The sequence below is a fragment of the Struthio camelus genome, chromosome 18 (assembly GCF_040807025.1).
Source record: "Struthio camelus isolate bStrCam1 chromosome 18, bStrCam1.hap1, whole genome shotgun sequence".
In the NCBI taxonomy this organism is placed as follows: domain Eukaryota; kingdom Metazoa; phylum Chordata; class Aves; order Struthioniformes; family Struthionidae; genus Struthio; species Struthio camelus.
In genome coordinates, this window is record NC_090959.1 from 6011611 (window position 1) to 6039535 (window position 27925).

Sequence of the window (27925 nt, forward strand, 5' to 3'; positions counted from 1 at the left end):
ATGGCTTGGTTTATATGTGCCTTAGATCTGTGTGAAGAGGAGGAGTTCAAGGTATTACTTCTGGAGCTGAAACACAAACATGATGTGATCATGAAATCTCAGCTGAGGCATAAATCTTCCCTGAGCCGAAGGACCTCCAGCACTGGCAGCCGGGGGTAAGCGCGTTTCTCCCGGCAGGTTGGCTCTCCAGACCTGACTGAGAAGCAGCCCAAGGTCAATGTGCTGAGAACAAGCCTGTCCATCCTTTGGGAATGAAGTCCCTGAAAGGTAGACTTTTAGCTGTTGAAAGCAGAGATCCCTTGGAGGTGCTAGTCCTTTCACTAGCAAGAGGTGCTTGTTTTTGGCAGGGGGAAATGGCTCTGCACTGTAATGATTTAAGAACTACTTTGGACAGAGTACCAAGTGGTGAGTTTACCGTAGATAAAAAAAAAAAAAACCATGGATGCTTGTGTCTGAGAGTCAGTGCTTCAAATTTGAGCTTCTTGGTGTAGCTTTAATGAAGAAGGTACAGGGAAAGGTGAATGAATAGTAATAGAGAATAAGGCTCACAGCCATGATACTATGTTGAGACAGTCTGTACAAGTCTTTATAAGATGTTTGCTAGACATCAAAGCAGCAGGTCTCAAGCTGCGATCTGCAGACCTAAACAAACTGTTTACGCCACTGGTTACAGAGTAGATCCATCAGGTGAGCTGCATGCGATCTAACCCAGGCTTGCAGTATGTCTTTTAAAACTCTTTAAAATTCCTCCCACCTTTAATATGCACACTAGTGCCTTTGTCTGCTTGGCATGGGTGCAGGAAGCTACGTTCCTGTCCCATTCGAATGGGAGACGGTATAGAGTGCAAGAAGGATGTGAGAAGAGCTTCGCGGTAAGAGGAAAGCCTGTGTCGTGCTTACAGCTTTGATGCTCCTTCCTCCTCTCCGACAGGAAGGTGGTGAGGAGGGCTAGCCTTTCGGACCGAACAAACCTGTACAGGAAGGAGTGCGAGAAAGAGGCCATCGTCTGGCAGCAAATGGGGGCAGCAGAAGAACAAAGAAACTCAGGCCTCATTGGAGAAATCGGGGAGACTCGGTCTGACCAAGAGAATACAGACCCCGTAAGGAACCTCTTCTATCCCACGGGAGTCACAGAGGAGGGCTGGCAGGGCAGGCTGGAAAGCAGGCTGCATAGCAGTGGGTGCTCTGGGGCGGGAGGTGGGTGAAAATGTTCCTAAACCTCATCCGTCAGATTTAAGCAAAAGACCAAATTCTCATTCAGTATAAACTGCAATATCCCACTGAAGCGGCAAGGCTGTTTTGGATTTACAGCTGCATAAACAGGTTTGAGATATGGCCCGAATAAGCTAGGGAGGTAAGAAAAAATGGTTGTCTGTTATGTGTGTATTTCTCTTTACAGTTAACAAACTGGTAATCACAAAAGAATTGTAATCTTCCTTTGCAGTTGGTTGTTTTTAACTCAGGTACTGTCATGTTATATCAACAAGCTTTTTATAGTAACACACACACACACACACACACACACACACACACACACACACATATATACATATACATATACATACATACATACATACATACATATATATATATGATATATATGAAAAATTATTTTTCTTCCAAGTGACTTCTGAGTTAAAGTTGCCATGTTCCTGATTGGAGTTCACAGCATTATATAGTGCTGGTGATGGGTGAATTCAGTGTTTTTTCCTGCAGTTCCTGTCCAGTGGAAAGACCATGTGTATGAATTGACTTAGGAGTTTGTTGCAGGGATGAACGATGCTGTCGGGCGTGGGAAGATGCTTTTCTTTAATGTTTTCTTGTTACAGAATTCAGTACTGGAGAACTCTTCCCTCCTTCCTGAGTTAGCAAACAAAAGCACCCAGTGCGACTCTGAAATCCCCCTCCAGAATGGACTCAGGGCATCTGCCAGCACTTACCAGTACACCTTTTCCAACGGGGACGTTTGGAATATGCACGCTGACCCCGACAGTAATCCAGGCCACATGCTGCCCTATGTCAGCCCGGGGCTCCCTGACACGCAGCAGCTCTGGGGTGCCTACAAGGAGCACAGCCATCAAACGCTCTCCGAACTTAAGCGGCAGCGGGCTGCAGCCAAACTCCTCAATCACCCTTTCCTCAGCACCCACTTTGGCAGCGGCGTGGGAGGTGTAGCCGAGAATGGGAGTGAGGCCAAGTCGCACCTGATCGGATCCAGGACTTCTCCCTACAGCACCAATGGGACCTCAGTGTATTACACAGTGTCCAGTGGTGATCCGCCCCTCTTGAAATTCAAAGCTCCCATGGAGGAAATGGAAGAGAAGGTGCACGGGTGCTGCAGAATTTCCTAGTCTCACCTGTTACTCAACCCAGAGGAAACCCGATGTGGGTGGGCTGGTTGGATCTATCGTAGAGGTCCGGTTGTTTGCATTCCAAGGGGAGGATTGGGTTATGGACATCCTGACTGCGGCAGCCTTGTTCATGTTGAATTGTACTTTACCCTGCCAATTACTTCCATTGCCGTGGAATGAGTAATGCAGGAGGAGCAAGTCTCATAGGAGAGGAATGGATGCACATCAGTATAATGTAAAAAGAACCACCCTAGGCTTGCTCACTGGGGAAGAAGGTACGCTGCACTGCCTCCTCATCCTTGGAAAGTTATGAGATGGCTTGGAAAGAAGAAATTGCCTGATTTAAAATCTTTGCATTTGAGCCTCTTGCTGTAAGCCAACAAGCTTCTGGAAGGTGACAGTTCAGACCTGAATTTTCACTCTCGGGTGCAATGCAGATATCCCTGGAAGGGAGGTCAGCCCCCACGCAGGCTTTGCAAGAGTGGACAGAACCGTTGTCTGTGCAGCTGGATCCAACACTTAACCAGGAGCTGAGCAACAAGCAAGTGTAGATACTGCACTTGCTGTAGGAAGTTGCAAGGTGTTGTCTCCTTGCAGTGACAGCTCACCTTCAAAAACGGTGCACTGGTTGAGTCCTGTTCTGCTTATGTAAACCAGTCACTGCAGACTGTCATCAGGTTTTAAGCAGAACCCTTCATGTAAGAGGCTTCACTGAACAGGCTTTAAAACTGATGTTGCAATAAGGGGCCCCGGCAATAGAATTTTACTGCAATAAAATACTGACAAAGGTCTATATTGGGATAAGTAATTTAAAAAACTTATTTGTACTATTTAAGCTCTTAATTTGTTAAAACTGAACAGACTTTTGCTGATCTCACTTTCCTATTGATTCTGTTTGTTTACTCTATATGCTCAACACAGACACTTGGAGTACTACAGTAGGCTTCGCGTTCTGATTTTTCTGGATTTCCAGAACCGCAGGGCTTTGGGAGGGATGAGGAGAAAAGGCTTGCCTACACTAATCCAGAAATGTCATGAAAGCGTTTCTAGTCTCCCCAGATTTTATGACACTTGTGTTAACCTGCATTCTTTGACTGATAAACAGGTAACTTAAATCATTGCTTTGGTGGTTGAACATTGCAGTAGGGCGGAGACTGGATTGTGTTTGTTCTTCCAGCTTTCACGCTGAATTCATCAGCAGTGGTTAGTAGCTGTCAGAACAAGGCTTAAAGGCGTCTATATATTGTAAACGTAAAAGAGTCAAACTCCCTTTCGGAGTGAAAGCCATCACCAAGCACCATGCAGTAGTGGCCAGGGCCCCCAGGGCCTCTCTGTGGGAGAGAGGTTGGCATGCCAACACCAGTGTTTTAACATAGCTAGTGTTAACCCTGACAGGCTACCTGAGAAACGCTAGCGTGGTGTCGCATGGGGTCTTGGCACTGGCTCCTCAGAAAATTCAGTCTTTGCATACAAGAGGGAGGTAAAAGGAGAGTGCCCCTTGAGAGACAGCTCAGAGGAACAGGCCACAGCTGAGTTAACCAGTTGTATCTGCAGAAGTATTTGTAATTCTTCAAACTCTTTTCTGCACAGAGGGGCTATTGCATGCCTAACTATTTGCCTGCATGACTATGTGTCTTCTTGGGCAGTTTACATTGCAAGCTCTGAAAGCATAAGCCTGTTTCTGTAAGTGAAATCCTGCTCACAGCAATTTAGTTGTGCTTCAGCTACACAACAGAAAATGCAGCTTCCACCCATCTTCCTTTTGGCTGGCAGCTGCACATCAGTATGACATGTTCCTTTGCAGAGAATTCACACATAGATTCCCTGTCCAGGAATTCTCACATCCTTTCCTCCTTTTTTCTAGGCCATAAAAAGCTTATTTAGGCTAAAAGGGACTGTTAATTGCTACCCGCCTCTCCCCATCAACCAGAAACATTGTTCTGCAACTAAAGGTCTAGTCAAGGGTGTAAGTAATGAGAGAGATGGGAACCAGTCTGCAATCCTATCAGGAAAAGAAAGTGAAGGAAGTGAAGGAGCAAGCAGACAGTTCTCTCCGAGAAGTGTTTCAGGCAGGTGGAATAGGGGAATAGGGGCATAGGGGAATGCTCTCTCCTTAGTTTACATCACGGCTGAGCTTAGCTGTGAAATCGAGCCTGGCTCTGAAGCTGGGTATCATGATGCAGGGATCTGGGCCCTTCCTTCTCTCTGCTTTTCCAAGCAGCAGAGATGAGTATACGTCACCACCAAACCCAAGCTGTACTGGAAGTAGTTTTGGATCTTTGAGGTTATTGACAGGCTGACAATTTCTTCTTTCCAACTCTGAGGATTCAGTTCTCTTCCTTTACCAGTTTTAGGAACAAATTAGAAAATGGGAGCAGCTGGTCTGATATTTTTAAATCCTCAGTTCAGTTAAAGGGTAGGGGTTTCCTGGCATGTTTTGAAACATTCAGAGAAAGTGAGCCCTCTGACCCATACCCAGGTAGCTTGCTTAACACCTCTGCCCCATTTTGACTAATCTCCTGGTTTCTGCTGATCTGTACAAGTTGCCACTCTGTCCCTCTGTTGTTTGAACACAAGTATAAAACTTGAAAATACTTCTTGTGCTTTACTGAGCCTTAAGGGAATTAAAAAGTCACTCTTTAGTTGAAAGAAGTTGGTTTGGTAGCTGGAGGTTTTACAGGTCTGTGTGTAGTTAAGAGTGGGTGTTGTGATTGCCTTAAAGAAAATTCTTCTGGGATAACATCAGGTGTAGCCTAGGTGCTGCTGAAGAAGAGAAGATGGTCTTTCAGATGCTTCTCTTCTGCTGTGGTGTTGGGGGTAGTCTCTCCAGGTCCTATCTTCAGGAGTCGGCGTAACAACCGTCAGTGCTGCCGTCCACTAGGTTGTAAGCAGGGCAAAATTTGGGCCCAGCTGATGCTTTCCCTCCCAGGGGCAGGAGGAGTCAGGCCCTTTTCCTTCTCAGAGCAATTTTGTGCTATTAAGTGTATTGAATCCTTACATATCTCCAAGCAAATTAAAAGCAGGTAGTTGAATGCAATAGTGTGAGGTCATTGAGGCTTGCTTTCCCTGTGAGTAGTTAAAATGTTAAAGCTGCATAAAGCCAGTCTGTTTTAGACAAATAACTTTTGGTTCACCAGTATGTCACTCTATTTATATGTAAAACTCCAGGAATTCATTATTCTAGCTGTGATCTTGAGCAAAGCAACAATTGATTTACAGTCAGGAGAAAGATGCTACAGGCTCTAGATTATAAAACATCCCTGTTTTATAATTGTTATATTCTAATATGACTTTTTATTGTTATATTTTTATTGCTAATTAAAATATTGTTATATTTTATTGTTATATTGTAACTGTAAAATTGGCAGTAATGCAGCTCTTCTGGCTTTATCGCTATAAGCTAACATGCTCTAGCGGTGTCTGATCAAATGCAAATGATTCTTACTCAGAAAGGAGAGTCAATAACTGATAAATATTCCAGGATATGTTTCACAGCAAAGACAACTGATTACCTACCATTGGCTTTGGGTTGGAAGTTACATCAAAGTGGGACTTGCAAAGATTGCTGAGGACCACCCAAAATGGACTGATGCTTTACCTGCTTATGTGTGGGTGACATTCTGAATATAATGATCGCTGCCTGTGGGACTTTGCAGATAATGGTTAGGGAAGGAACTGAAAATTTACGGTGTATGCAGAGTTCTTGGTACTAGGTCAGGGATGAGCAATTCTGTAAAATGGATTTAACCTGCCTCTGGCTAACTATTTTATAGAGACAAACAAGCTTTTGTGGGGCACAGATACTCTAGTATGTGCGTTGCAGGAGCCTGCCTGTAGGAACAGGGCTTCTTATTACAAAATTTAGCAGTATTATAACTATAGTGCTTTTCATATCCATGCCTTTTAAACAAGGCCATCTCAGTGGAAGGCTCTGAGGTGCACAGCAGAAGGTAGTTGACTATTTCACTGGAGATCTGAATATTGCTAAAAAGCTGTAGAAACTAGAAGAGATGTTGTGATTGGCATATATAGCACTTGGATTATTAGAGAAAGATTTGGGCATGTTATACCTTTCTGTAAAGATCTCACTACAAATTCAAGGTCGGATTAGAGTCCTGCTTTCATTAGCTGTAAGCCCAAGATTGTAGTTGTTCATCCAGACCCACTCAAAGATTCGAGAACGTGGACGTGGTGACGGTTCCACTGTTAGGCACTGTGGGCAGATGTGCACGCAGGAACAACCCTCCTGCTTGAAAAATCTTCATATATGCCGAAGTCATACAGTTTCTAGCAAACTAACTGGTTGATGAGAGGCAGCTTTATTTTCCATGTTGAAAGACTTTATTCAGATGCAAAACAGTGTCTCTCAGACTAGTGTATTTGCCTAACTGAGCTCCACCAAGGAAGTCCCAGCAGTGAATTGTTAGACATGGGCTTAAATACAATTGCTGGGATCTGTTTGACTTCAGTCCTAGATCTGTATTTCACATACTAACTAAGTGATGTAATTTTAGCCCAGTTAGTCTCACGTCTGTGGTGCTCCAAGACCTGGAAATCCTCCCCATTTTGGAAAGAACTGCCTCTAGCTCATGTGATTGCATGCCATCTTGTAGGCATGTTGTCACATGGTTGAGAAACTCTTGTTAGGGAAGGAGGAGGAGAGCATAGCAGGGAAATAGCAATAACGAGTCAGTGCAATACCCAGCAGATGCAGTGAATTCTCCAGTATACTGAGCAGGGGGTTATTTCATGGGGTTGCAGATGAGAGCACTTATCTCCCACGTTTCCCACTTGGGAGGTTGACTTCTGCGCAGTGTCCTTTTCGATCTAATGTTGGACCTCTGTTTCCCCTTTTTCTTCTCTGCTGAAACAAAATCAGCAATACCATGAAATAGGAATCTCTTACCTGAGAAAGCAAAGAGCCATAGCAGATTAACTCTTGTCTGCTGGAAGGTGTTCTCCCTCTGTCTGGATAAAGCTGTGCCTTATCATATTTGCTAAAAGTGGCTCAGTGACTAGTCTCTGAAATGTTTGTGGTGAATATACAATGCTGTTTTGAATTTTAATATTATTTTGCAAAGGGAAAACTGTTCACAGCATATGGCATTTTGCAAATTTCATTTGCTCTTTCATTTCTCTCATGATCACCATTTCTCTCTTCCTACGACACAGAGACAGCAAATGCACAAGGACTTCATCTTAATTTAACAAATTGCATCAGCCAATCTTGTTACAGCAGTTCTCTGCAGGCAGGCTCCAGAACACAACAGTAGTAGCAAGAGCTAACCTGTTACTACCGAACGCAGTTAATGTTTAGATTTTTTTTTTTTGGGGGGGGGGGGGGGGGTTGGTGTCAGTCTGCGGCCATACGGTGGTAGTTCCTGGCTGTTCTTCAGCTTTTTTGTGTTGGCCAAACTGCAGATGGACTTGTCAGGCCTCCTACACGATTAGAGTAGGACTGGGATGTTTCGGCGACATCCGTCGTGGCAAAATTAGGACTTAGAATATTTTGCTACATTTCAAGCGTGGAAGCTGTCGTAGAGGAGGCAGTGCTTAAGACACCAATCCTACACCAGTACAGTTATCTCCACCCGCAGCTGCAGAGGAAAACACAGGTTTTGGGAGCAAGTGCAGCCTTAGCATAGCCCCTTCTAGCTGCTCAGCCTATAGATTGCAGCGTGCGTTTCCCTGTGCGGGGGGAGAATGAACGACAGCATCTGCAACCCTTCTACAGCTACGTTTGACTGCTGCGTATCCAGGATATTTAAAAATGGTGGGAAGCCCTCTGCAATAATTCATAATTCCATCGATCGGTAGTAAATGATGTACAAATAAAACTTGATGAGATGTATTTTATGTGAAAAAAATAATGTAAGAACTGTATATTGTATTAGCGGCTTTGTGTATAAAATGGCATTTTGGCAATCAGAGTCTAATATATTTAAAACTTTTTTTTAAAAAGGATATTTGATATTGTATGGAATTGACTTTATTGCTACTGTAAGTATGAAAAGACGGTTTCTTAACATGTTGAAGCAATGCATAAAATCTTAAACTATATGTAAATCTCATGCCAAAAGGGTATGTCTGACAGTATTAGCACCTGACTTCAGTGTCTTTAATAGAGAGATTCGATTTTTTAATTTAAAAAATATATTAAATTTCTTTTAATAATACCAAAAATGCCATGGACTTTTATTTAATTTATTTACGTTTTGGAATATGTGGCATCTTTTCAATGTATCATTGCACTCTGCGGACTCTGCCTAAACGTCTTTGCCTCTCACACAACCGTTAAGTATTGCCGGAAAAAGCCTAGAAAGAGTAAATCTAGCCTGCCAGTAGGTGCAAGTTTTTGTTTGTTTTTGCTTATAAAACTCATTTTTCATGTGGACAAGCAGGAAGGCCAAGGCCGTAACTGCCTGTTCCGGACTGAGCGGTGTCAGTTAGGGATGTCCGGCCGCGGGGCCCAGGGCAGAGAGCGGCTCCTTCAAGGGGGCTGCGCTGAGGCAAGGCGTCCCCGCGGCGTCCGCCGCCATCGGGAGGCGGCGGGGAGAGGGCCGAGGCCTCAGAGGCTCCGTTTTTCGGCGAAGGCCGAGGCCTCTGGTGGGGCTGGTGACAGGGGCAGCGTCCAGGTGGCACCGGAAGCTTGAAGCCACCTGGAAAGGCCGTGGCTTTGCCCCGCTCACGGGCGCTGCTGGCGCCGTGGTGGAGACGTGGCCGCCGCAAATGGCCGCCTCCGTGAGAGGGGCCGCTGTGCGCGGGGGCGCGGGGCAGGGGCGTCTCGGCAGCGGTGCGGGCCGAGGCCGGGCGAAGCCCTTCTCGCCCGCAGTGTGGCGGGAAAGGCTTCGCCCGGGGCCGCCCTGAGGCGAGCGGCGGCGGCGGCGGGGGGGGGTGGGGGGCTCCCGTGCCCCGCGCGGCCTTGGGGGAAAGGAGCGGGGACAGGGCGGGGAGACGACGCAGCCTGAGCAGGACCGAGCGAGACCCCCGTGCCAGGAGACGCAGGAAGCGGGCGGGCGGGCGGGGCGGGGCGGGGCGGGGCGCCTTCGAGCGCAGCCAAGCAGGGCGGTGGGCGGAGCGCGGCTCCGCCACTGGCGGCGGCGGCGCGGCTCCTGTTTGCGTTCAAAGCGCCTATAAAGGCGCTGCGGGCGGCGCGGCGGCCTGAGGCGGGCGGCGCGGCGCCATGGCCAACCTGTCGCAGTGCCTGGAGGAGGGCGCCGGGCGGTGGCCGCCGCCGCGCTCGCCCGAGCCGTACAGCGAGGCGCAGCGGCTGGCGCTGGAGGAGCTGGTGGCGGGCGGCCCCGCGGCGCTGCGCGCCTTCCTGCGGCGGGAGCGGCTGCCGCCCTTCCTGTCGGAGCCCGAGGTGCAGGCCATCGCGCGGGGCGCCGTGCCGCCGGCCGCCGCCGCCGCCGAGGAGGGCGCGGGCGAGGCGTCGCTCGGCGCCTCGCTGGACGCCTCGTCGCTCACCTACTTCCCCGAGCGCTCGGACGCGGAGCCGCCGGCGCTGGAGCTGGGCTGGCCGGGCTTCGCCAGCGGCGCCTTCCGCGGGCTCACGCGGGTGGAGGCGCACTTCCAGCCGGGCTGCGGGGAGCGCGTCTACGCCTGCAAGGAGGCGGTGCGGCGGCAGATCCGCTCCGCCCGCGAGGTGAGTGCGCGCCGAGCCGCGGGGGCTCCGCCGGGCTGCCCGGCCCCGCGGCGGCGCCGGCCGGGGCAGCGGCCTGTGGCGGCAGCGGTGAGTCAGGCGACGTGGGAAGGGGAAACGGCTGCCGAGGGCGGACATGCCGCGGGAGGGTCGCTCCGTCCTGTCAGCGGCCCCCGTTTAGCCCCGCGTTCCGCCGGGGCGCGGTTGCAGGCCGTCGGGCCGGGCCCTTGCCCTAGAGCTGGCCCTCGGCGGAGGGCGCCCTCGGCCAGGTTCCTGGCTGACTCGCTCAGCACGCCAGGCTCACCGGCAGAAACTTTCTGCTGTCTTTTGGAGGACATCTTGGTGACTTGGTGTGCTTTCACACGGAAGAAGTCTGTCTGCAGGTGTAACCCTAGAGCCATAAGGATACCTCCTTTCTTCATCCCCTTCATGTCTTCTATTGCCCCAAAGTAATCCGCAGATTGCCTTTTAGTAGGGCTTCCCTTCTATGAGATCGTTCTAATTTGTTGCAGCAACTGGCCTAAAAATGAGGCGGAGCAGTAGCTTCTAACTGTTCCCTGTAACCTGTTGTGTTACCTGAGTTTGCAGCCTCTAACTGGAATCCCTGGGAGGGAACCACCCTTTTCAGCAGCAGCTGTTAGACTGGCTTAGCTTAAACTTTCAAATGCAGCTCCCTCTTGAGCTGGGGGCTACCGCACCTCAATGCGTAGCGTGCGCTTGCGCAGGGCATGCCTCGACTTTGTGCTTCAGCCTGGTTGAGCGATGGATGGGCTTCTTGCCAGAAACCGTCATGGATGAAAGTCTCTTCTCACAGGCTGATTATTAGGTAGATGAGACCAGTCTGGTGATTCAAGCAAAACATCTGTTTCTCCAAAAAGCTGTTCTTGCTTGTAGCGTCCAGCCAAAACTCCTTCTCTTGCACCAAGCCAACAACCAGACAAACCACTCTTGTCACTGCGGTATACATCCCTGATCGAGGCAGCTTTTTTGTGGACACAAAGTAGAGAGAAAATTTGACCCCTATGCCTGTTATTGAGCAACACTGCAGGATATCTTACATTCAATCCGTTCTGAAAGTTAATGTGAGGGAAAACTAAACCTCTAGATGCTGTTTGATTTCTCCACAGCTTAATAAAATGTGTTCAGCCTGAGTGACTGGAGTGAACCATATCCATCTCTTGCCTCCGCTATCCTGAATGGCCAAGCCTGTAAAGAAGGGTTTTTTCTACCTCCTCTGAGTGGAACTGTGTGGTTTTTTCATTGTGAATAAAGCTTTATTTCCTTTTCAGCTGCCAACTCTGGGATCTCAAATGCCCTGCTAATTGAATAGTCATTTGAAGGCAACAGTATTTCTAAGGGGTTTTAATGTGCATCGTGCATCTATTATGCTGTTTTCAGTGGTTGGTCTTGTCAAGTGCACCTTACTTTTACCTTGCTTTGTCACTCTCCCAAATGATAGGGTGGAGAAACAAAAGCATGAACTAACTTTATCTAGAAATACCAGTGCATCTCTGTTTTATAACTAAGAAATTATCCACTCTAGAGCCACTTCCCTAAGGAGCAGGGCACAGGTGTGAGTGCAGTGCTTAGCCCTGTCTTGTGGGAGATGTTTCCTCTGAGTAAAGGCAATACCGCACACATTGCTGTGTTGCAATACATATATACCCTGGGGTGTGTTGTGGCAGAGCGTGTATGCCTTACTACCTGATAAGAGCAGATCCCAGGTACCTGCAGCAGCTGTATAATAGCTCTCCTTGAAGCTGTTCTAATGGGATAATGGTAAAATAAGCCATGAAACCAAGCCCTATGTACATCTGTGTCTCTGCACAGCTGTGGCTTCCTCATTTTGATGGGCTGGAATTCTAGCCCAGAGGTGGGGCGCAATGTTGTTCTGAGCTAGCTGGAGAGGTGGTTGATAAATGTATGATTGCTGTTCTGTCTTTGGCCCATTGAAAAGCAATTGTCCCATCTTAGGACCTGCCTAGTGTAGAGGACTCCTTACTACAACCTTCCAGTGGTATATCTGCTGGTGAGTGAATGGATGGTTTTCTAGTGAAGGTATTGGATGGAAGCTCAGAAGATGCTTTTTCCAGACTCTTGCTAGACCTGTTCAGTTTATACGTTGTCACAGACACTTTCCCTCTTGATAATTTATAGAGGGAGAGTGGTGTATTGCTATCACAGGGTTTGAAGAGATAACAGTCAATGTTTGAGACAGAGAGGGAGGCTAGCTATAGCACACATACCACAGAAGAATGTCTTGAGAGGAGAACAACTTGTAGATGGTTGGCTGAGACAATTTTTCATTAGCCGTATAAGTACCAGAGTACTTGACCACAATAATGCAGGCCTTGGTGAGAGACAGGGTCTCTTGTATCCTGATGTGGTGGGAGCTGAAGGCCAGTGCTCCAGACAGAACAGCCCAATGACAGCAGCTCCCCCCTTCAGGAAGCTGTGGCCTCTGCTAAGACCTTGTGAGTGCGCTTAATTGGGGAATGACAAAATACATCTGCTACCCTGCACCTGAAAGATTCCTGGTCTCTGGCCTTCTATATTCAGTAAGTTTTAGATTAGAAACTCCCTCTTTGCTCTCCTGTAAAAAACTGCTGTGAGCTGATCTGTAGGTGCAGCAGTTTTGCATACAGCATAATCCTTGGAGCATAAGGCACTACCCAACACATGTGGGAGCTTAGGAGTGGAGATATCTTGTCTGGATTGTGATTCTGCTAGGCCAGCTCCCCAGATGCTACAAAAAGGCCTGGTCATGAGAGATCACGTAGGAAAGCAGGCTGTGAAAGTGCACAAAAGCAATAGCAGGTGTGAGAAAGCTCTTCAGCAACAGAAGAAAATTGCTGGGAGGAGGCAGTGGTCTAGATTTGTGTAGTGCGATATAAAGCGCTTGAACAAGTATTGTCTTTTTTTGCAGGTAATTGCCCTCGTGATGGATTCCTTCACAGATATCGATATCTTTGGTGAGCTCCAGGATGCCTATAACAATCGTAAAGTCCCAGTCTATATCCTTCTTGACCAGGACTTCCTGCCCCATTTCTTGGAAATGTGCAAGAATTTAGGAGTATGTCCTGAGCAGGAAAGTGTAAGTGTTAAATACTGTGTGTTGTGTGTATGAGGCATTCTGGTTTTGTTTTTTTTTTGTACCGGTTACACTTATGGACATCAAAGGTAGGTACTTGTCTATAAATAAGAGACTTCTTTGAAAGACTGAAGCATCCTGTTTGCTGATAAGAACTGAAATAAAAGTTGTTTGAAAGGTTTCTCTGTGCTTCTGAAGATCAAGGCCAAATATTACATGGCTTCTGTATCGTCTCTAAGCCAACACATGAAACTGTTCAGAAACTCAGCAAAAGCCATGCAGAAAAGGCACATCTGCCCTTATCTGATGCTACCTGCATGTAGGATCTACAGCCCTGCTGTGTAGCTCTCCAGTGTGCTGGATGGAGTGTGGACCTGTGATCAGTGCACTCCTGTCCTGAAGGAGTGGCATTTTTTCAAACACTTAATTTTGCAAGACCTAAGTAGCATTATTTCTTTGACTCAAGACACAGCTTATAAAAGGAAAACAAATTAATGTTAAGCTCAAGGGTGGCTTGGCTTTGGCAACATCTCTTTTCTTCCATAGTACATAGTTGCCATCCCATTTAAAATAAACAGCTATCAGGTGTGAATGATGTGGCACACTTAGTTTCTCTGATTATAAACTGACATGACTGTACTGTCTTGGCTTGGGCAAACTTGTGTTTGCCTCAGTGAGAGTTTCTTGTGACTGGGAAGCACTCTGAGCTTCATGCCCAAACTCACAGGTAGCAGTTGATTGGAGTTGGCTGTTCTCTCCAGGCTGATTCTCCACAGACTCCTAATCTAACAGAAATATAGCAACTGTGTAACTAATAACACTCACTTGCAGACCAGCATAAGGAAGCTGCTGTCATTCCTCTCTTCCATGGTGTGCCTAGTTGTCTTTGTGTGGAATTACTAATCAAAACTTTTGGAAGTCAGCTTAAATGCAATGTTTATTTTCTCCTCTTTTCTGGAACAGCTGCTGAGAGTTCGAACACTCACTGGGAACACATACTACATGAGGTCAGGTGTCAAAATTATTGGGAAAGTCCATGAGAAGTTCATGTTAATTGATGGCATCAGAGTGACAACAGGCTCCTACAGGCAAGTATTGGTGTCCATTAGTGTCTGATGCAGCTTTGGAAAGGAGGAATTTCTGCAAGAAGGGTAGATTCTTTGCTGCCTTCCTGGTATTAATAAATACCAATGTCAAGTGGACTAGCTGAGCCTAAGTGGGACTGACACAAAGGTGGGAATAACTTTGGAAATCTCTACACAACTCATGTGTTTGCGTATGAGCAGTATGAGAGTATCTGACATTCAAATTAATCAACCAAAAAGCTTCAGCTAACAGCATAGCCAGGTATCTTGCATAAGCTGCCCTGTATCTGTGCCCCTTCCATCTCCTAATGGTTTAGTTACCTGGACTTGGGATAGCAAAAGGGGTTGGTTAAATCTCAGTTGAAAACTAAATCAAGCAATGAAAAACAGTCTGCTCCTATTCTTGCTTGAGGTAGATAGTGAACCCTTATGTTTCATTTGCTTCTGATCTGACTGAGAATTTTCTGTGACTGCTATTATACTTAAACCCTTATGACCTAGTCTAGCAGGGACAAGCTTGCATATCTTCAGGCAAATATCTGCACAGAAATACCGGGAAGGAGAGAAACTCAGTAGATTCCTGCATTTTTTTGGTTGTGAGATTGGACTGGGTAACAGGAGAGCTTATGGGCTGGAGGATGACCTTTTTGCTTCTCTTGGAACTCTGTAAACTTGCTTTGCACAAAGCTTCCAGCTCAGCTGTGAGCGGTGTATCAGAAGTTAGTTATATCTTTGCTACAGACATGCTACTGTGTTACTAGCAAAGAATTTGACAGTGACTAAAGAGGCATTTCCCTGAAAAAGGGAGAATATTCTAGGGAGTATGCAAAACACTTCTAAGCTGAATCTTGCTATTTCATTTGTAATCATATGTGTTGAAATGCATTAGAGATTAACTGTGAATCCTGGCTTGTTTTCAATAGTTTCACATGGACTGATGGGAAACTGAACAGCAGTAACTTGCTGCTACTGTCAGGTCAAGTGGTTGAACATTTTGATCTTCAGTTCAGGATTCTTTATGCCCAGTCAAAGCCGATCAGCCCTAAATGGCCATCGAGCTGCAGGAGCAGTGGAATATTTGATCACCTGGTGAACAAAACAGAGCTGACTAAAGAGTACACTATGGAAAGCAATCTGAGAGCAGAATTTGCCAGATTGTCTAGTACTCCGAAGAAACTGTTGAAAGAAATAGATCTGGATGAAGGTACTCCTGGAGGCAAAGCTTGTAACCTGGGCTCTTCTTGCATTGCTGAGGAGGAGTGGTTCAGCGATCGAGAGGCCACCGTGGAAAGGAAGAGTGCATCAACTCAAACTGGTCCCTGGGAAGAAAAGCCTGTGACTGTGTGTGATGCTGTCACACAGACCAATGTTGCAACAGTGGAAACCGGCATTCAAACTTCTGTTGCTGCTAGAATAACGGGCACGCAAACCTCAGTTCTGCTGAAGACTGCAGTAACGCAGACAAAGGAAGGTGAGTGTGCAGAAACGCCCCCGATTCAAAGACAGCAATCAAAAGAAGGATCTTCTGCATCTGGAGAATCCATATCAAATTCCAGTCTGCGATCACTGTCTTCATCATCATCCCAGTGCTCTCTAGCAAGCTCTACCAGCTCACTGTCTTCTCTTCGGTCCATTGAGTATTCAACCAGTCACAGGGCAGAGTATTTCCAAAAACTGCATAAAGAGAGGCAATTTCACTACTCTACTATCAGATCAAAGCTTAGCCACATGGTGAATATCCTATCCCGGAGGGGACGTGTGCCTGAAAACTACATGAGCCAATACAGTGAAAGATGCACCCTCAAACAGAGGCGTGACATCAGTGCCAGCCTGCGTAGCCTCCGAGATGTTTCACTCTTCTCTCTGAATAAATGACAATTGCTCAGCTGTATGTGGAGCACAAAAACTCTGCTCTCCTTAGTGCGGTCACTTTATATCTGCTGCTGCTTAATTCTTCCAGTACTTCTTACTGTTGTTAATACACGTGCAAGAGTATCACTTTCCAGCACTTTTGTTTTATACTATGCAATTTGAGCACTAAAAAAAACTGTTATCCGTAGTTGTGCTTACATGTTCCTCTTGTATGCGTTAGTGGTAGACATTAATTTTAATTCTGGATGTTTAACCTGAAAAGTAAACTTATTAAAGCCAGAGCATTAGCAATCCTACAAAGCATTAAGTTATCTAAACCTGGAAAAATCTGAGTCAGCTTGATCTTGCTCAGAGTGGCTTTGGAGACTGACTTTATATCAATGCATACTCATTTTTTTCTTTTTATTACTGGGTTTTATTTCTACTTTATCTTCAGCATGAGGGGAAATAACCTTACTAAAAATTTGCCAAGCCAATTTTGTTCTAAATCTGATTTCAGAGAGAAATTATGTTACTCTTCCATTAAAGTGAAGGCTCTGTTGGAACAATCGAAGGCTCTTATGCCCAGCTATATCCTTTTTCCATCATTTAAGCATTCTGAAATGGACTGAATAGTATTGAGCTAACCCACTCTTCAGTGTAACCATCCTCCTATGCTTTTGTGCATGTATACGTGTGTGTGTGCGTGCAACTGTGTGAATACACACACACAGAGGAGCAGCTTTGGAAACAAATACCAAGACATAGCACCTTAGCACTCCAAGACAGCCGTACCTATTTTGGGAAAACAGTCATGATTTGATATGTTTCTAGGGTTCAGGCCAAAAAGCTGTATGCACTGTATCTGTAAGAATGTTAATGGAGAAGATATTGCTGCAATGTGTTTTTTTTTTTTTCTTGTGAGTGGGAGAGGAGGGGGTGATACTTGAAGTTCAGTGTTTGAAGGGTGGCGTGTCTTGCTGCAGCATATCCTTTGTACTTTTGAGATTACTTCAGAGAAGTTGATTTTGTGCATCTTATTACACAGTAGTAAAACTTTCAGTCTCAGCTCCTTAAATTGGCTTCCAATGCTGGCAAAGTCTGGGAGTGTCTAAATTATTTTTCTTCCAGTGAGAGACCTGTAAAGTCTTCCTCCTTTGGAGTGAACTTGGGAGCAAGACAATCACTAAGGACAGATGACAGCTACTGCTAAAGAGCAAACTGACAAATGCACCACTAAAATGCTATGGGTTATCTATTTGATAATATTTCCATATAAGTAATTCTAAAGAGAAAAATGGTTTTTTCACTCTTAAAACTGAAGTATTTCTGTATTTCCTGCTCTGTATGTCCTTTATGCACTAACACCTTGAGAGAAACTTCAAAAAACAAGTGCATGGATGGTTTGAGGGACCTATGTGCCCTCTAGTCTTTGACAATACCCTCCTTTCAACATTAAATGGATTTCAAGCTCATGTTCCTTCCTACCTTATGGAGACAAATCACTGACAAGTAGCATCTGCACGTCTGTGTGCGTGCTTGAGGGATTGCTTTCTTGAGCTTTGTGTGGGTCCTCTACGATCTGATACTGACCTGTGCTGATACTCCCTGGACCTGAATTTGCCCTTGAATTTGCCCAATCAGATCACATCACTCCACTCTCAGCATTGGTGTCCAGTAGGTGGCGCATTTCAGCTGTCGTCTTGGCTAGTCCTATAAGCAGCAAAAAATGTGTCAATGAACAGAAAAAAGTCCAAAACTCCGCATGGCTGCAATGGCAGTGTAGACAGCAACGCTTCTTATTCCACTGACTTTAGCATTTCTCTCTGAAATCTGTAGTGACAAAGAGGCTTAGCTACTTTTATAGCCTGAATTTCAAAGTAGGCACTCCTTTCCTAAAGCCGTAGGGCAGATGTGCAGAGAGGTGCAGGTGAGATAAAAGCTCTGTCTGCACTTGTTTGAACAGGTAACATACTTTCTTGCAAGAAGACTCCTGGAGCTGCAACACCTGGGGCAAAGGGAGCTGTAGAGAGGGAGCTAAGGCACAGCCTAAAAGTAAAATTCCTAAGGTTGGCTTTGGAGAGGTCATGTTCAGCAATGCCTGAATGTATCTAAAACCAACATGAAGCCCTTGTTTTTCCACGTGCTTTTAAGCTTTATTATATTGTACAGTGGTTGTCCTACTCTCATAGCAAACAAGAAGTAGTTTATAAATAAACAGTTGCTTTGTGGGTTTTTACCTGGTCCTTTCGGAGCTTCGTCTTCTATTTATTTACCACTTTAACTCCTAGTGACTAATGCAATGCTTGCTACTTGGGTGACGCTTTCCTGCTCCTCTGGCTGAGCAGCAGCAGCTTGTAATGAAGTCGCACGTCCGAGAGGACCACTTACTTGCCCTTCCTAACCTCAGCAGCAGCCTTTTCATCAGGGGCCGAAGAGCCAGGCGAAGGCTGCGTTTACTCTCGTCGCTGAACGCGAGGGCTGCTTCTCGGCGGGCGCTGGCGGGGCCGGCGGGGCTGCGCTGCGCTGCGACGCCCCGTCCCGTCCCGTCCCGTCCCTCCCGGAGCGGCGGGGTGCGACTCACCCGGCGGCGGAGCGGGGCGGCTCCGCGGCGCGGGGAGCGGCCGGGAGAGGGAGAGGCGACGCCGGCTCCTTCCTGCCCCTCCTCGGCGGGCGGGAGGCGGAGGAAGAGCCTCCCGCGGCTCCTGCCTGCGTTCAAAGCGCCTATAAAGGCTGGTTTTCCGAGGCGGGCGGCGCGGCGCCATGGCCAACCTGTCGCAGTGCCTGGAGGAGGGCGCCGGGCGGTGGCCGCCGCCGCGCTCGCCCGAGCCGTACAGCGAGGCGCAGCGGCTGGCGCTGGAGGAGCTGGTGGCGGGCGGCCCCGCGGCGCTGCGCGCCTTCCTGCGGCGGGAGCGGCTGCCGCCCTTCCTGTCGGAGCCCGAGGTGCAGGCCATCGCGCGGGGCGCCGTGCCGCCGGCCGCCGCCGCCGCCGAGGAGGGCGCGGGCGAGGCGTCGCTCGGCGCCTCGCTGGACGCCTCGTCGCTCACCTACTTCCCCGAGCGCTCGGACGCGGAGCCGCCGGCGCTGGAGCTGGGCTGGCCGGGCTTCGCCAGCGGCGCCTTCCGCGGGCTCACGCGGGTGGAGGCGCACTTCCAGCCGGGCTGCGGGGAGCGCGTCTACGCCTGCAAGGAGGCGGTGCGGCGGCAGATCCGCTCCGCCCGCGAGGTGAGTGCGCGCCGAGCCGCGGGGGCTCCTTACCCAGACTCAGCTCCTGCTTTCACTCGGAATTCCCGAATGGCTATTTTTTTCCCTCCCCTTAAAGGGTGGGTTTTTTTCACAAGGCGCCCGATGATGCGGGGTGCCTGTTGAAAGTCGATGGGGGCTCGGCTAGCTCGCTAGTGCCTCGCCCCCGCGAGTACCGTGCCCTCCACGCAGACCGTGCTCGCGTCCACTGAAATTAACACCCGCGGAAGCTCAGGGCGTCAGTCTGGGCGGGCAGGAGCTGCCTCTCACGGATGGCTTTTCTGGGGGAGCCCGGGCTCGTCCTCGCTTGGGAGAGCTCGAGAATGGGGATAAGTTGCAGAGAAACCGTGGTTTTATCTTGAGCAGAGAGGTGAGGTTTGAAGAGGAGCCGGACACCGATGAGATTTTTCCTGTTTCTTTTCATATTTGAAAAACTTGAAGGATTCTGGACAAATTAAGTTTCGGGAGTTTGAGCACATTTCTCTTCAGGCAATGCTTTTGAGGAAAACATCCTTTTTCCCGGGCGGGGGGGGGGGGACCCTTTTGCTTAGGAAATGGAGACCTAAATGGTTTGCTGCTGTTTCACATAGAGGTAGACCCCTGTTTTGGCATATCTCAGAGAGGAAAAAACCTGAAGCAATGCAAGTCGTTTATAAGGGTTCTGATTTGCATGAGGTATTCTTGCCACCGAAACATCTGGGTGATGAACCACAGGAAGTTCCACCTAAACCTGAGAAAGAACTTCTTCACTGTGAGGGTGACAGAGCACTGGGACAGGTTGCCCAGAGAGGTAGTGGAGTCTCCTTTGCTGGAGATATTCAAAACGTGCCTGGATGTGATCCTGGGAAATATGCTCTAGAGGACCCTGCTTGAGCAGGGGGGTTGGACTAGATGATCTCCAGAGGTCCCTTCCAACCTCAACCATTCTGTGATTCTGTGATCGGCTTAGTCCTCTTGTTATGCCAAAAGTTACTGACGTAGTTAAAAAAGGCTGATGGCAAAATGCCTGCCTATTTGTGACTCTAAACACTTTTTCTGACTCTAAATACTTTCTCCATCAGCTCACTTTGTTTTTTGGGGAGCTGTCAAGTCTTCCTCTGCTTTGGTAGGTACTGAGCCCACAGTAGAAGCTGTGGAAAAGGAGGGACTCCTCAAATTTGAGTAACTTAAATCTTGAGGGTGAACTTATGTAATACAAAAAAAAGGGAGGGCTTGAGTACAAGTTTTAATTAAAAATTATGAGTGACATGCTGCTGAACTGATGCAAGAAGGTATCATTGCTAGGAATAGGTGATGAGCTCTGTTTTTTTTTTTTTTTTTTTTAACTAAACACGAGCTGTCTTTCCTGCTAACATGCATTGGCAGAAAGGCCCTGGTTGGTAACTCTTCCTTTCCTCTCCACAACACGTTTTCAGGCTAGCTTGCTTGTGCCTAATGAATCAAAAAGCTACAGATCCTGACAAAAGAAGCTTCAGTGTTTGCTCCTGAAACTATAGCTGTACAAAAGGACATTCCATAGATGTGATCATAACAAAAAAAAAAATCTTAAAAGGTATCGTCAGATGTAAGTCACTCAAGTGACATCAAAACCAGGGCAAATAATCTTTAACACCAGGTTCTGTCCATGATAAGTATGATGTTATTTATTTATTTAACTATGCAGGGACATGAATAAGTGATAATAGGGAAGGGCTGATTTATATTGTGTATTCTGTACCTCAGCATACTGGAACTCTGTAATCCTCTTTACTAAAATACCATTCTCTTTGCAGAAGCTTATTTTAATAAGAGCTATTTTTCCTTTCTTTTTCTTTTATGTCTCTTAAATGTTTCAGCAGTTCTGTGAACAACAGGAGATTATATCATACCACAGACAACGTTCCATAACCACCAGAAGGAGAAGAAGAGAAAAAAAAAAGGGGAAAAAAGGGGAGGGAAACGTTTAATTTGAAAGTCAAATTCCTCAAGTGCCTTCTTCCTTGGGATGCTATGGAAATAGCCTAATGATTTCTTATGAAACTTGTTGCAGATGATTGCCTTGGTTATGGATTCCTTCACAGATACTGATATCTTCAAAGACCTCTTGGAAGCTTGTAGCCAGCGGCAAGTGAAAGCATACATTCTTCTAGATCAGTCTTCGTTTTCCCACTTTCTGAAAATGTGCAAAGATCTGGGCGTGGATCTTGAACAGGAAAAGGTAAGCCTTTAAATATTTTCAGGAATAAAAAAAATTGATCCTATTATGACCATAACTCTTGAGGTAGCAGAAGAAACTATTTCATGCGCTGCCACAATTAAAAGTAGATTTTATATAGCTCTAGCTCTTCCGTGTAAGGTTTAACCAATCTTGCATAAGACAGTAATATAATAGCTAAATCTTTACAAGTAGGTGCTTTCTGAGCATTAATACTAAATTATTCAATTTATTGAATAATTGAATCCAAGAAAATGAAGGAGGGATGTCCAGTTCCTAAAAGCATGATTGGGGTTGCTCAGGCTTGCTGAGACGTCAAAGGCTGATGGAGAATCATGTTCTCAGGTGTCTGTGGAGTTTAGGTCCTGCCAAGATTAGGCGGCAGGAATTTTTAGGATTACATTCTGCACAATCAATTTCTGGATCTGCGCCTTAGTGTATGGTTCCCTTTGCCCATTAAAAATTATCATTTGGTCCCTAGATGGTGAATCTTGTGCCACAGGGAAGCAACCTTTGCTAGTATCAATAATTATTGCTGTGTGTTATTCTCTTAAATAGAATTATCTAAATCTGAAATCCAAGTAATGTTTTCCACATCATTCTTTTCAACAGTTGATAAGAATTCGAAATATCACTGGGAACACATACTACACAAGGTCAGGTGCCAAAATTATTGGAAAAGTCTGTGAAAAGTTCATGTTAATTGATGGCATTAGAGTGACAACTGGCTCATACAGGCAAGTGCTCAATTTCTTCCTGTTGTTTTATGTGATTTCTGTACATGGAAAATAAAAGTATTTGGATTACAAAACCACTTTTCTTATCTGCAGTTTGTGTAACATTTGTCCTTTAAAAAAAAAAAAAAAAAAGCACACTGCTAATTATTAGGGTTATGAAAACAATCTAACTGAATGTGCTGAAAGAGAAGTTTCAGTTAACACTTTATTGTGCATTTTTATTTGAATTAACTCAGAATTTCGTCATTCTTCCTTTGCTAGTTTTACATGGACAGATGGGAAACTGAACAGCAGTAATATTTTGATTCTGTCAGGCCCTGCAGTCGCGCACTTTGACCTGGAATTTCGGATTCTTTATGCACGGTCAAAGCCTGTCAACTTCAAAGAGTTATCCAGCTGCAAGAGGAACAAAGTGTTGGACCAGCTGGTCAGGATAACAGTGGCTTCCAGAGACTTTACCAGGGAAAATTTCCTCAGAATGGAGTTTTTATATCTTAGAGCGTTTGTAGGAAATCTAAAACGGAAGCGAAGCTGGCTGCATGCCTCAAGGGAGGCAGTCTACGTGCCAAATAACGCAATGCATGTGTCTCCTCCGCTGACTAATAGCTCTACAGTTATGAGGCCATACTGGATTGTAGAGAGATGAACTGCACGTTCACTCAATGCGAGAAGCAGACCCTCAGAAACCATGTCCAATGGTCCATGTCCAGCATTGTCTTACAAACCAACACATCTGTGAGAGCAGCTGGGAAACAAGCTTCAGATTGAGAGAAAATGATACTGGCATTGTGGTTTCATTTGGAGACCCTTATAATGCAGATGAACAGATGCAATTATGGTATTGCCTTAGGTTCATAAGCGTTGTGTGTGTGTGTGTTTTTTTTTTTTAAACTCTGCCACCTGGAAAGTCATTATTGGCTTCTAGTGTTCTGTTGGATTTTATTCTTCAACCTATTTTCTTAAGCGTTTTACTGGGTTTGCAATGTCTTTGCTCAGTAGCTCAAACATTTTTTAAAGAATCTAGATATAGAAATTATTGTTTAAAGGTCTTCTAAAGCAGGAACATCTTACTGCTTTTAGCTCAGTCTGTGCTTAGTCTCGTGCTCAACAAGCTCCCCATGAACTGTTTCATGACACAAAACTGAAATATAGTAACTGAAATGTGCAAACTGGTAGATCGATACCAGGCTGGTAGGCCTCAAATTACATGTTCTTCACACAAACCCATGCAGCTAAGCCCAGCAAGCTAATATGGCAGGCTAATGAAGCTTTTGCCATGACTGAATTTCAACTTACTTTTCATTTTGAATTATAAGAATGCTTGGATTGTTGAATATCACAATAAACACATTATAAATGCTTGCCCGCAAGGGATTGCATTACTCAGAATCTACGAAGGTTTCTAGCTGAGTCAAATAAGGCCATTCACTTGACATCACTCTGTTGTCTTTTTATGGTTGCTTCTGGGGTCTGATTTATTGGAAAAGTTGAGTAGGTCTGAAACCAGTGAAGAACCTGCTGCTTCTCAAATGCCTTACTGTTGCTGGCTAGGCAAGAACTAGAATAATTCATTTTTAAGGTTTCATGCAAGCTCAGAGTTGTTTGTTTGTTGTTTTTGTTCAAGTCCTTCATTTTCTGGAGCAAAAAAAGCAACGAATAAAAAATCCTCCCCAAAGAGTTGTACAGTGAGGCGGTAGAGTTCCTGAAAAAAGCCCCTGAAAGAAAAGAAAGCCCCTGTTAGCCCTACCACGGCAGCTGTGGCACGAGCGAAGGTGGGCCACCTTGCCAAGCCGTTCTTGAGGCTCTGCTGCTGCCGAAATCTTAGGTACCTGCTTGTTTAAGTGCCTTGTGGGCCTCGAAGGTGAATGTTTAAACTTAGCCAGGGAATTTCATGATGCTAAATGTCAGCAGGACAATATTAAATTGCATGTGTACTTGTGCAGTTTGCCTATCCTACGTTACACATTTGAAAACAAAAAATAGTCTTTCTGTACAATACTGCAATCATGTACTGATTAGACTACAACTAATGAATCCTTTCTCTTCTGCATTTACAATCATGGCAATGTAGTAGTTCTGATTTTCCTAATCTGTAAGTGTTCAGTAGTGTACAGTTCAACAGTCTAGCTTTTATCCTTGTGTAAGGAATTTTGAAATATGAATTTTTGTGTTTGTGGAAAACATCATTAAAAATAAAAACAATCTCCCTGGCAATTTTGTACTCTATGATAAAATGTTTGTGGTGTCTTATTTTCACAGCGATTATCTTCATATCCCTATTTCCTCAAATACGATTTTAAACTTTATTCATCTCATTTTTTTAATAGACTCCTCTTTGCGTGTGCTAGCTGTAGTACTTCTTTGTCAGCCCCTCCTTCTATAGTGGTGATGCAAAATACTGTGGTAAGAGTTGTGTTCCTCTGTTATTGATTGATTTTATTTGAAAAAAAAAAAAACATTGAAGTGCTTAAAATTTTAACAAGGTCTTACCCACAGACTCGGCATGACCCATGACCGTGGAGGTGCAACGTTGTGAAGCGTTAAGAAAGATGAGAAAGAGTAAGAAGGACACGAAGCGTGGTAAGATCTTTCCTGGAGTGAGAATTTTTGCCAGCATTACTAAATTTATTAGTCATAATAAATTTATTAGTTGTAATAAATAATAAATCCCCCCACTCCTGCTTGTACTTAATTAACCTAAGGTCCAGAATAAATTTCATTCAACACTAGTTTTCATTGGCTGCAATCACTTTGCGGCAGGACTGAGTTTGGTCTTTTAACTGTTACTGCTCCAGGTTTTTCAAAGCCGTCCTTGAGCTGGTTGGTGTAAAGGGCGACATGGTGCCGATTTCACGCGCGACGGACGAGAGGACGATTACTCGACTGACACAAGCAGGATTCTTGGAGACTGGGATCCCTCAATTCTATTAAATACTAGCTGCTGCCCCAGAATACGGTACTCGAAGAAAGCCCATCTGAAAAGCTCGTGATTAAAGCGTAATCGATAAAGACGCTGATTAAACCCTAATTTAGCGGCCGTGAGAGGAAGGAGCGGCGCGGGAGGGCGCGGCGCAGCTCGGCGCCCGCTGCACACGCTTCTCCTCACGGGCGCCCGCTGCCACAGCCCGACATGGCGCCGCCCGCGCCCGGCACCATGGCAACGGCCGGCGCCCCGCGTCACGTGGGTGCCGCCGCTTCCGCCTGCCCTCTTACTCCAAGATGGCGGCGCCCGCGGGGCCGGTGAAGTTTTGGAGGCCGGGTGAGGGCTGGCGGGGGGCGCCGCGGGCACAAACTGACACACAGGAAACTCCGGTGGAACACACGAAAATAAGTTTTTCTCCTTCGAGGGTGGTCAAACGCGCCGGCACAGGCCGCCTGGAGGGGTTGGGGGGTGCCCAGCGCGGCGGGCCCTGAGCAGCGTGCCGCCCTGGCCCGGCGGTGAGCGGGGCGCCGGGGGAGGCCCTTGGCGGAGGTCCCTGCCCAGCTCCGCTGTGCTCTGCGCCGTCCCCTCGGGGTTTGGGCAACGTGTGCCTTGCCGTGCACGACCCTCATGGGGGAGCTTCGTGCCGCTGAGCTTGGCTGTGTGTGTGAGATACGCATATTTGTATGATAACACGTCATTGGCACTGATTTGTGTAAAGAGTGCATAGAAGATGCTGTGAAAGAAAGCAGTGGGTGATGAGAAGCAGTGTCTTTTAACTTTATTGGTTTATCAAGAGCCAAGCATTCAAGTCCCTGCTTCTTGAATTTCCATTTGTGCTGGGGAGCAGATAGTTACTGGAGCTGTTGCTGATCGTTCATAATGTTGGTCCAACTTGCTGTAAAACTTACTGGGCTGTTCTGAATAGGGCCTCACTGTTTTTAAACAATTTTGAGCGGATCAAGTGGAAAAAGCATAAACAGGCAGATCCTACGAAACATGGGAATCCATCTCTTTCTTTGCTCTTAAGACTTTCCCAGTTGAGTAATGTAAGAGGCAGCTGCAAATAACTTCTGTACTCTGAGTTCTGTACTTCTTGCTTTCTATATTAAAGCTATTTTTTCCTTCAAGTTCACTTACGTGATTTAGCATTTTCAGTTGTCAGTTGTTTTATGGTAACCTACAGCAGGAATAAATCGCATTTCAGTTACTGAAGAAGATTTAGATCTGACGTGAGTGGTATATCTCATAAGTAGGCAAGCCTGAATATTTATACATTTCATGTCATTCAGAGGAAGTTCTGCTGTATGTTTTGCTGCCGGGCTTAAAGCCCATGGGGATACTTCTGAGAAGGATGTTGAAAATATATCTGAACTGCCATAGAGAAAAACAAGAAAGGTCCCGATGTCTTGCTATATATTTCTTCTATGTGCTTTCTTTCTCCTCGATAGTCCTTTAAAATTTCAGATATTTATTCAAAATGTATATATTCTTAGACCAGAAGACACATTTCACTTAAAAGCATTTGTTTATTGTTATTAAATGTCTGATTTTTTTTTTTTTTGTTAGAAATGTTAGTCTTTTAATATATTCTGCTATTTGTGATTCCTCCTTATACGGAACGTATTTATTTGGGTTGTGTTGTGAAACACTAGACAAAAGTCTATTCTTATTAAAATTAACTTATGTCATCTAGGCACAGAAGGTCCTGGTGTCAGTATCTCAGAGGAGAGACAGAGTCCTGCTGAGAGTAGTGGTGTAACCATCGTTTATAATCCTTATGCTTCCCTGTCTATTGAGCAACAAAGACAAAAGCTGCCTGTTTTTAAGGTAGAGAAGTTCTTAATATGTTGACTCTTTCATGATGTCTGGCTTTCATGGGTGTTTTTGAAAAAGCAGTATAGAATCACTTTACAACTTAGAGTAATAATTGTGTTACCTTATTCTCACTATTTGTTAGAATCTAGTCTCCAGTTTGACAACTGTTACCAGCAGATTTTTTTTCTAATAGACGTTGTAGATTTACGTTAATTACTATGTGTTGTGCACATTGTATTTATAGATTTTAAGGAACTATTTAACTTTTGACAGCAAACTGTGTAAAATGAATTTACTATATCTGTTAGGTATGTAGATATTGTACTTTTAATTTATGTTCTTATTTTTGTGCACATCTGTTATTCTCTCTTTCAGCTAAGAAATCACATACTTTACCTAGTAGAAAGCTATCAAACTCTAGTGATTGTTGGGGAAACAGGATGTGGGAAATCAACCCAGATTCCGCAGGTAAGTATGTGTATAACTTGGTAAAATTAGATATTTTCTCAGGGTATTGCACATGAAGTGTTATATCAGCACCCCAGAACTGCACTGAATGAATGGAATTCACCTGTGCTTAAGTGTGTGACCCAGAGAAATAGAAAGCTTCGTGTTAGATAGCAGGAGCTGGTATATCTTTAATGTAAAGCCTTCTTCCACTGCAGTAGAGGACCATGTGCAACCTGTAAGTTTGTTTTGGCTAGACTAGCGTTTTCATTTTTATTACTCTATCAGCATTATTTTTAAATTGTTGTTAATAACATGGTTTTAAGAAGTAAAGAACATTCCAGGTACAAATTTCTTAAGCTCTTTCTTTACAGTTGAAAATTTTTCCAGGATTTTTTTGTATTTTTGTAAAATTTTTCTCTTTTGTGACAGGAATGAAAAAAGTCCAAGAATATATAAAAGTTAGTTTTTGATACCAACTTAAAAACTTACAAACTAATGATGAATGTCATCTGCTTCGGTGTGATCACTAGACTTGTGCTGCTT

At 45.5% G+C, this 27925-nt stretch overlaps 4 protein-coding genes and 1 long non-coding RNA gene across 9 annotated transcripts in view; 4 read left to right on the forward strand and 1 right to left on the reverse strand.

The window, feature by feature from the left end:
- The window catches only part of PPP1R16B (protein phosphatase 1 regulatory subunit 16B), a 71279-nt gene extending 62745 nt beyond the window's left edge, over positions 1-8534 (forward strand). For both annotated transcript variants that reach the window (XM_068912339.1, XM_009671141.2), the window contains exons 9-11: positions 26-155; positions 932-1100; positions 1830-8534. In XM_068912339.1, the coding sequence (XP_068768440.1) occupies positions 26-155; positions 932-1100; positions 1830-2351 (821 nt within the window). In that variant the 3' untranslated portion in view covers positions 2352-8534. The remainder of the gene's footprint in view (positions 1-25; positions 156-931; positions 1101-1829) is intronic.
- Positions 8535-9520: 986 nt separating this feature from the next.
- Positions 9521-17619, forward strand: LOC104141714 (protein FAM83D). Its single transcript, XM_068912434.1, has 4 exons — positions 9521-9996; positions 12920-13087; positions 14048-14172; positions 15093-17619. Exons 1-4 carry the CDS (start codon positions 9535-9537, stop codon positions 16042-16044), a joined length of 1707 nt encoding a protein of 568 aa, XP_068768535.1. The 5' UTR covers positions 9521-9534; the 3' UTR covers positions 16045-17619.
- On the reverse strand, positions 14004-17715 carry LOC138061510 (uncharacterized). The gene is made up of 2 exons (XR_011135312.1): positions 17614-17715; positions 14004-15843 (listed from the first exon to the last, which is right to left on the reverse strand). It is a non-coding gene; the product is annotated as an uncharacterized lncRNA (long non-coding RNA).
- A 956-nt stretch (positions 17716-18671) lies between these two features.
- LOC104141713 (protein FAM83D-B) lies at positions 18672-24420 on the forward strand. The gene is made up of 4 exons (XM_068912436.1): positions 18672-19245; positions 21293-21460; positions 22070-22194; positions 22456-24420. Exons 1-4 carry the CDS (start codon positions 18784-18786, stop codon positions 22838-22840), a joined length of 1140 nt encoding a protein of 379 aa, XP_068768537.1. The 5' UTR covers positions 18672-18783; the 3' UTR covers positions 22841-24420.
- A 973-nt stretch (positions 24421-25393) lies between these two features.
- The window catches only part of DHX35 (DEAH-box helicase 35), a 35478-nt gene continuing 32946 nt past the window's right edge, over positions 25394-27925 (forward strand). For 2 of the 4 annotated variants that reach the window (XR_011135284.1, XM_068912311.1), the window contains exons 1-3: positions 25402-25453; positions 26811-26944; positions 27308-27400. Coding sequence is in view for 2 of the 4 variants with exons in the window: in XM_068912311.1 (XP_068768412.1) it covers positions 25414-25453; positions 26811-26944; positions 27308-27400 (267 nt within the window). In the remaining 2 variants the exon portion in view is untranslated. Of the gene's footprint in view, positions 25454-26810; positions 26945-27307; positions 27401-27925 lie in introns of all 4 variants that reach the window. The other 2 variants (XM_068912310.1, XR_011135283.1) reach the window with 2 other exon arrangements.

Bases quoted from the DNA above. Each gene is read 5' to 3' on its own strand.
- LOC104141714 (XM_068912434.1), top strand. From the start codon at position 9,535: ATGGCCAACCTGTCGCAGTGCCTGGAGGAGGGCGCCGGGCGGTGGCCG. The intron at 9,997-12,919 runs GTGAGTGCGCGC...CTTTTTTTGCAG, and splicing joins AGATCCGCTCCGCCCGCGAG to GTAATTGCCCTCGTGATGGA. The intron at 13,088-14,047 runs GTAAGTGTTAAA...TTTCTGGAACAG, and splicing joins TATGTCCTGAGCAGGAAAGT to CTGCTGAGAGTTCGAACACT.
- LOC104141713 (XM_068912436.1), top strand. From the start codon at position 18,784: ATGGCCAACCTGTCGCAGTGCCTGGAGGAGGGCGCCGGGCGGTGGCCG. The intron at 21,461-22,069 runs GTAAGCCTTTAA...TCTTTTCAACAG, and splicing joins TGGATCTTGAACAGGAAAAG to TTGATAAGAATTCGAAATAT. The intron at 22,195-22,455 runs GCAAGTGCTCAA...TTCCTTTGCTAG, and splicing joins GTGACAACTGGCTCATACAG to TTTTACATGGACAGATGGGA.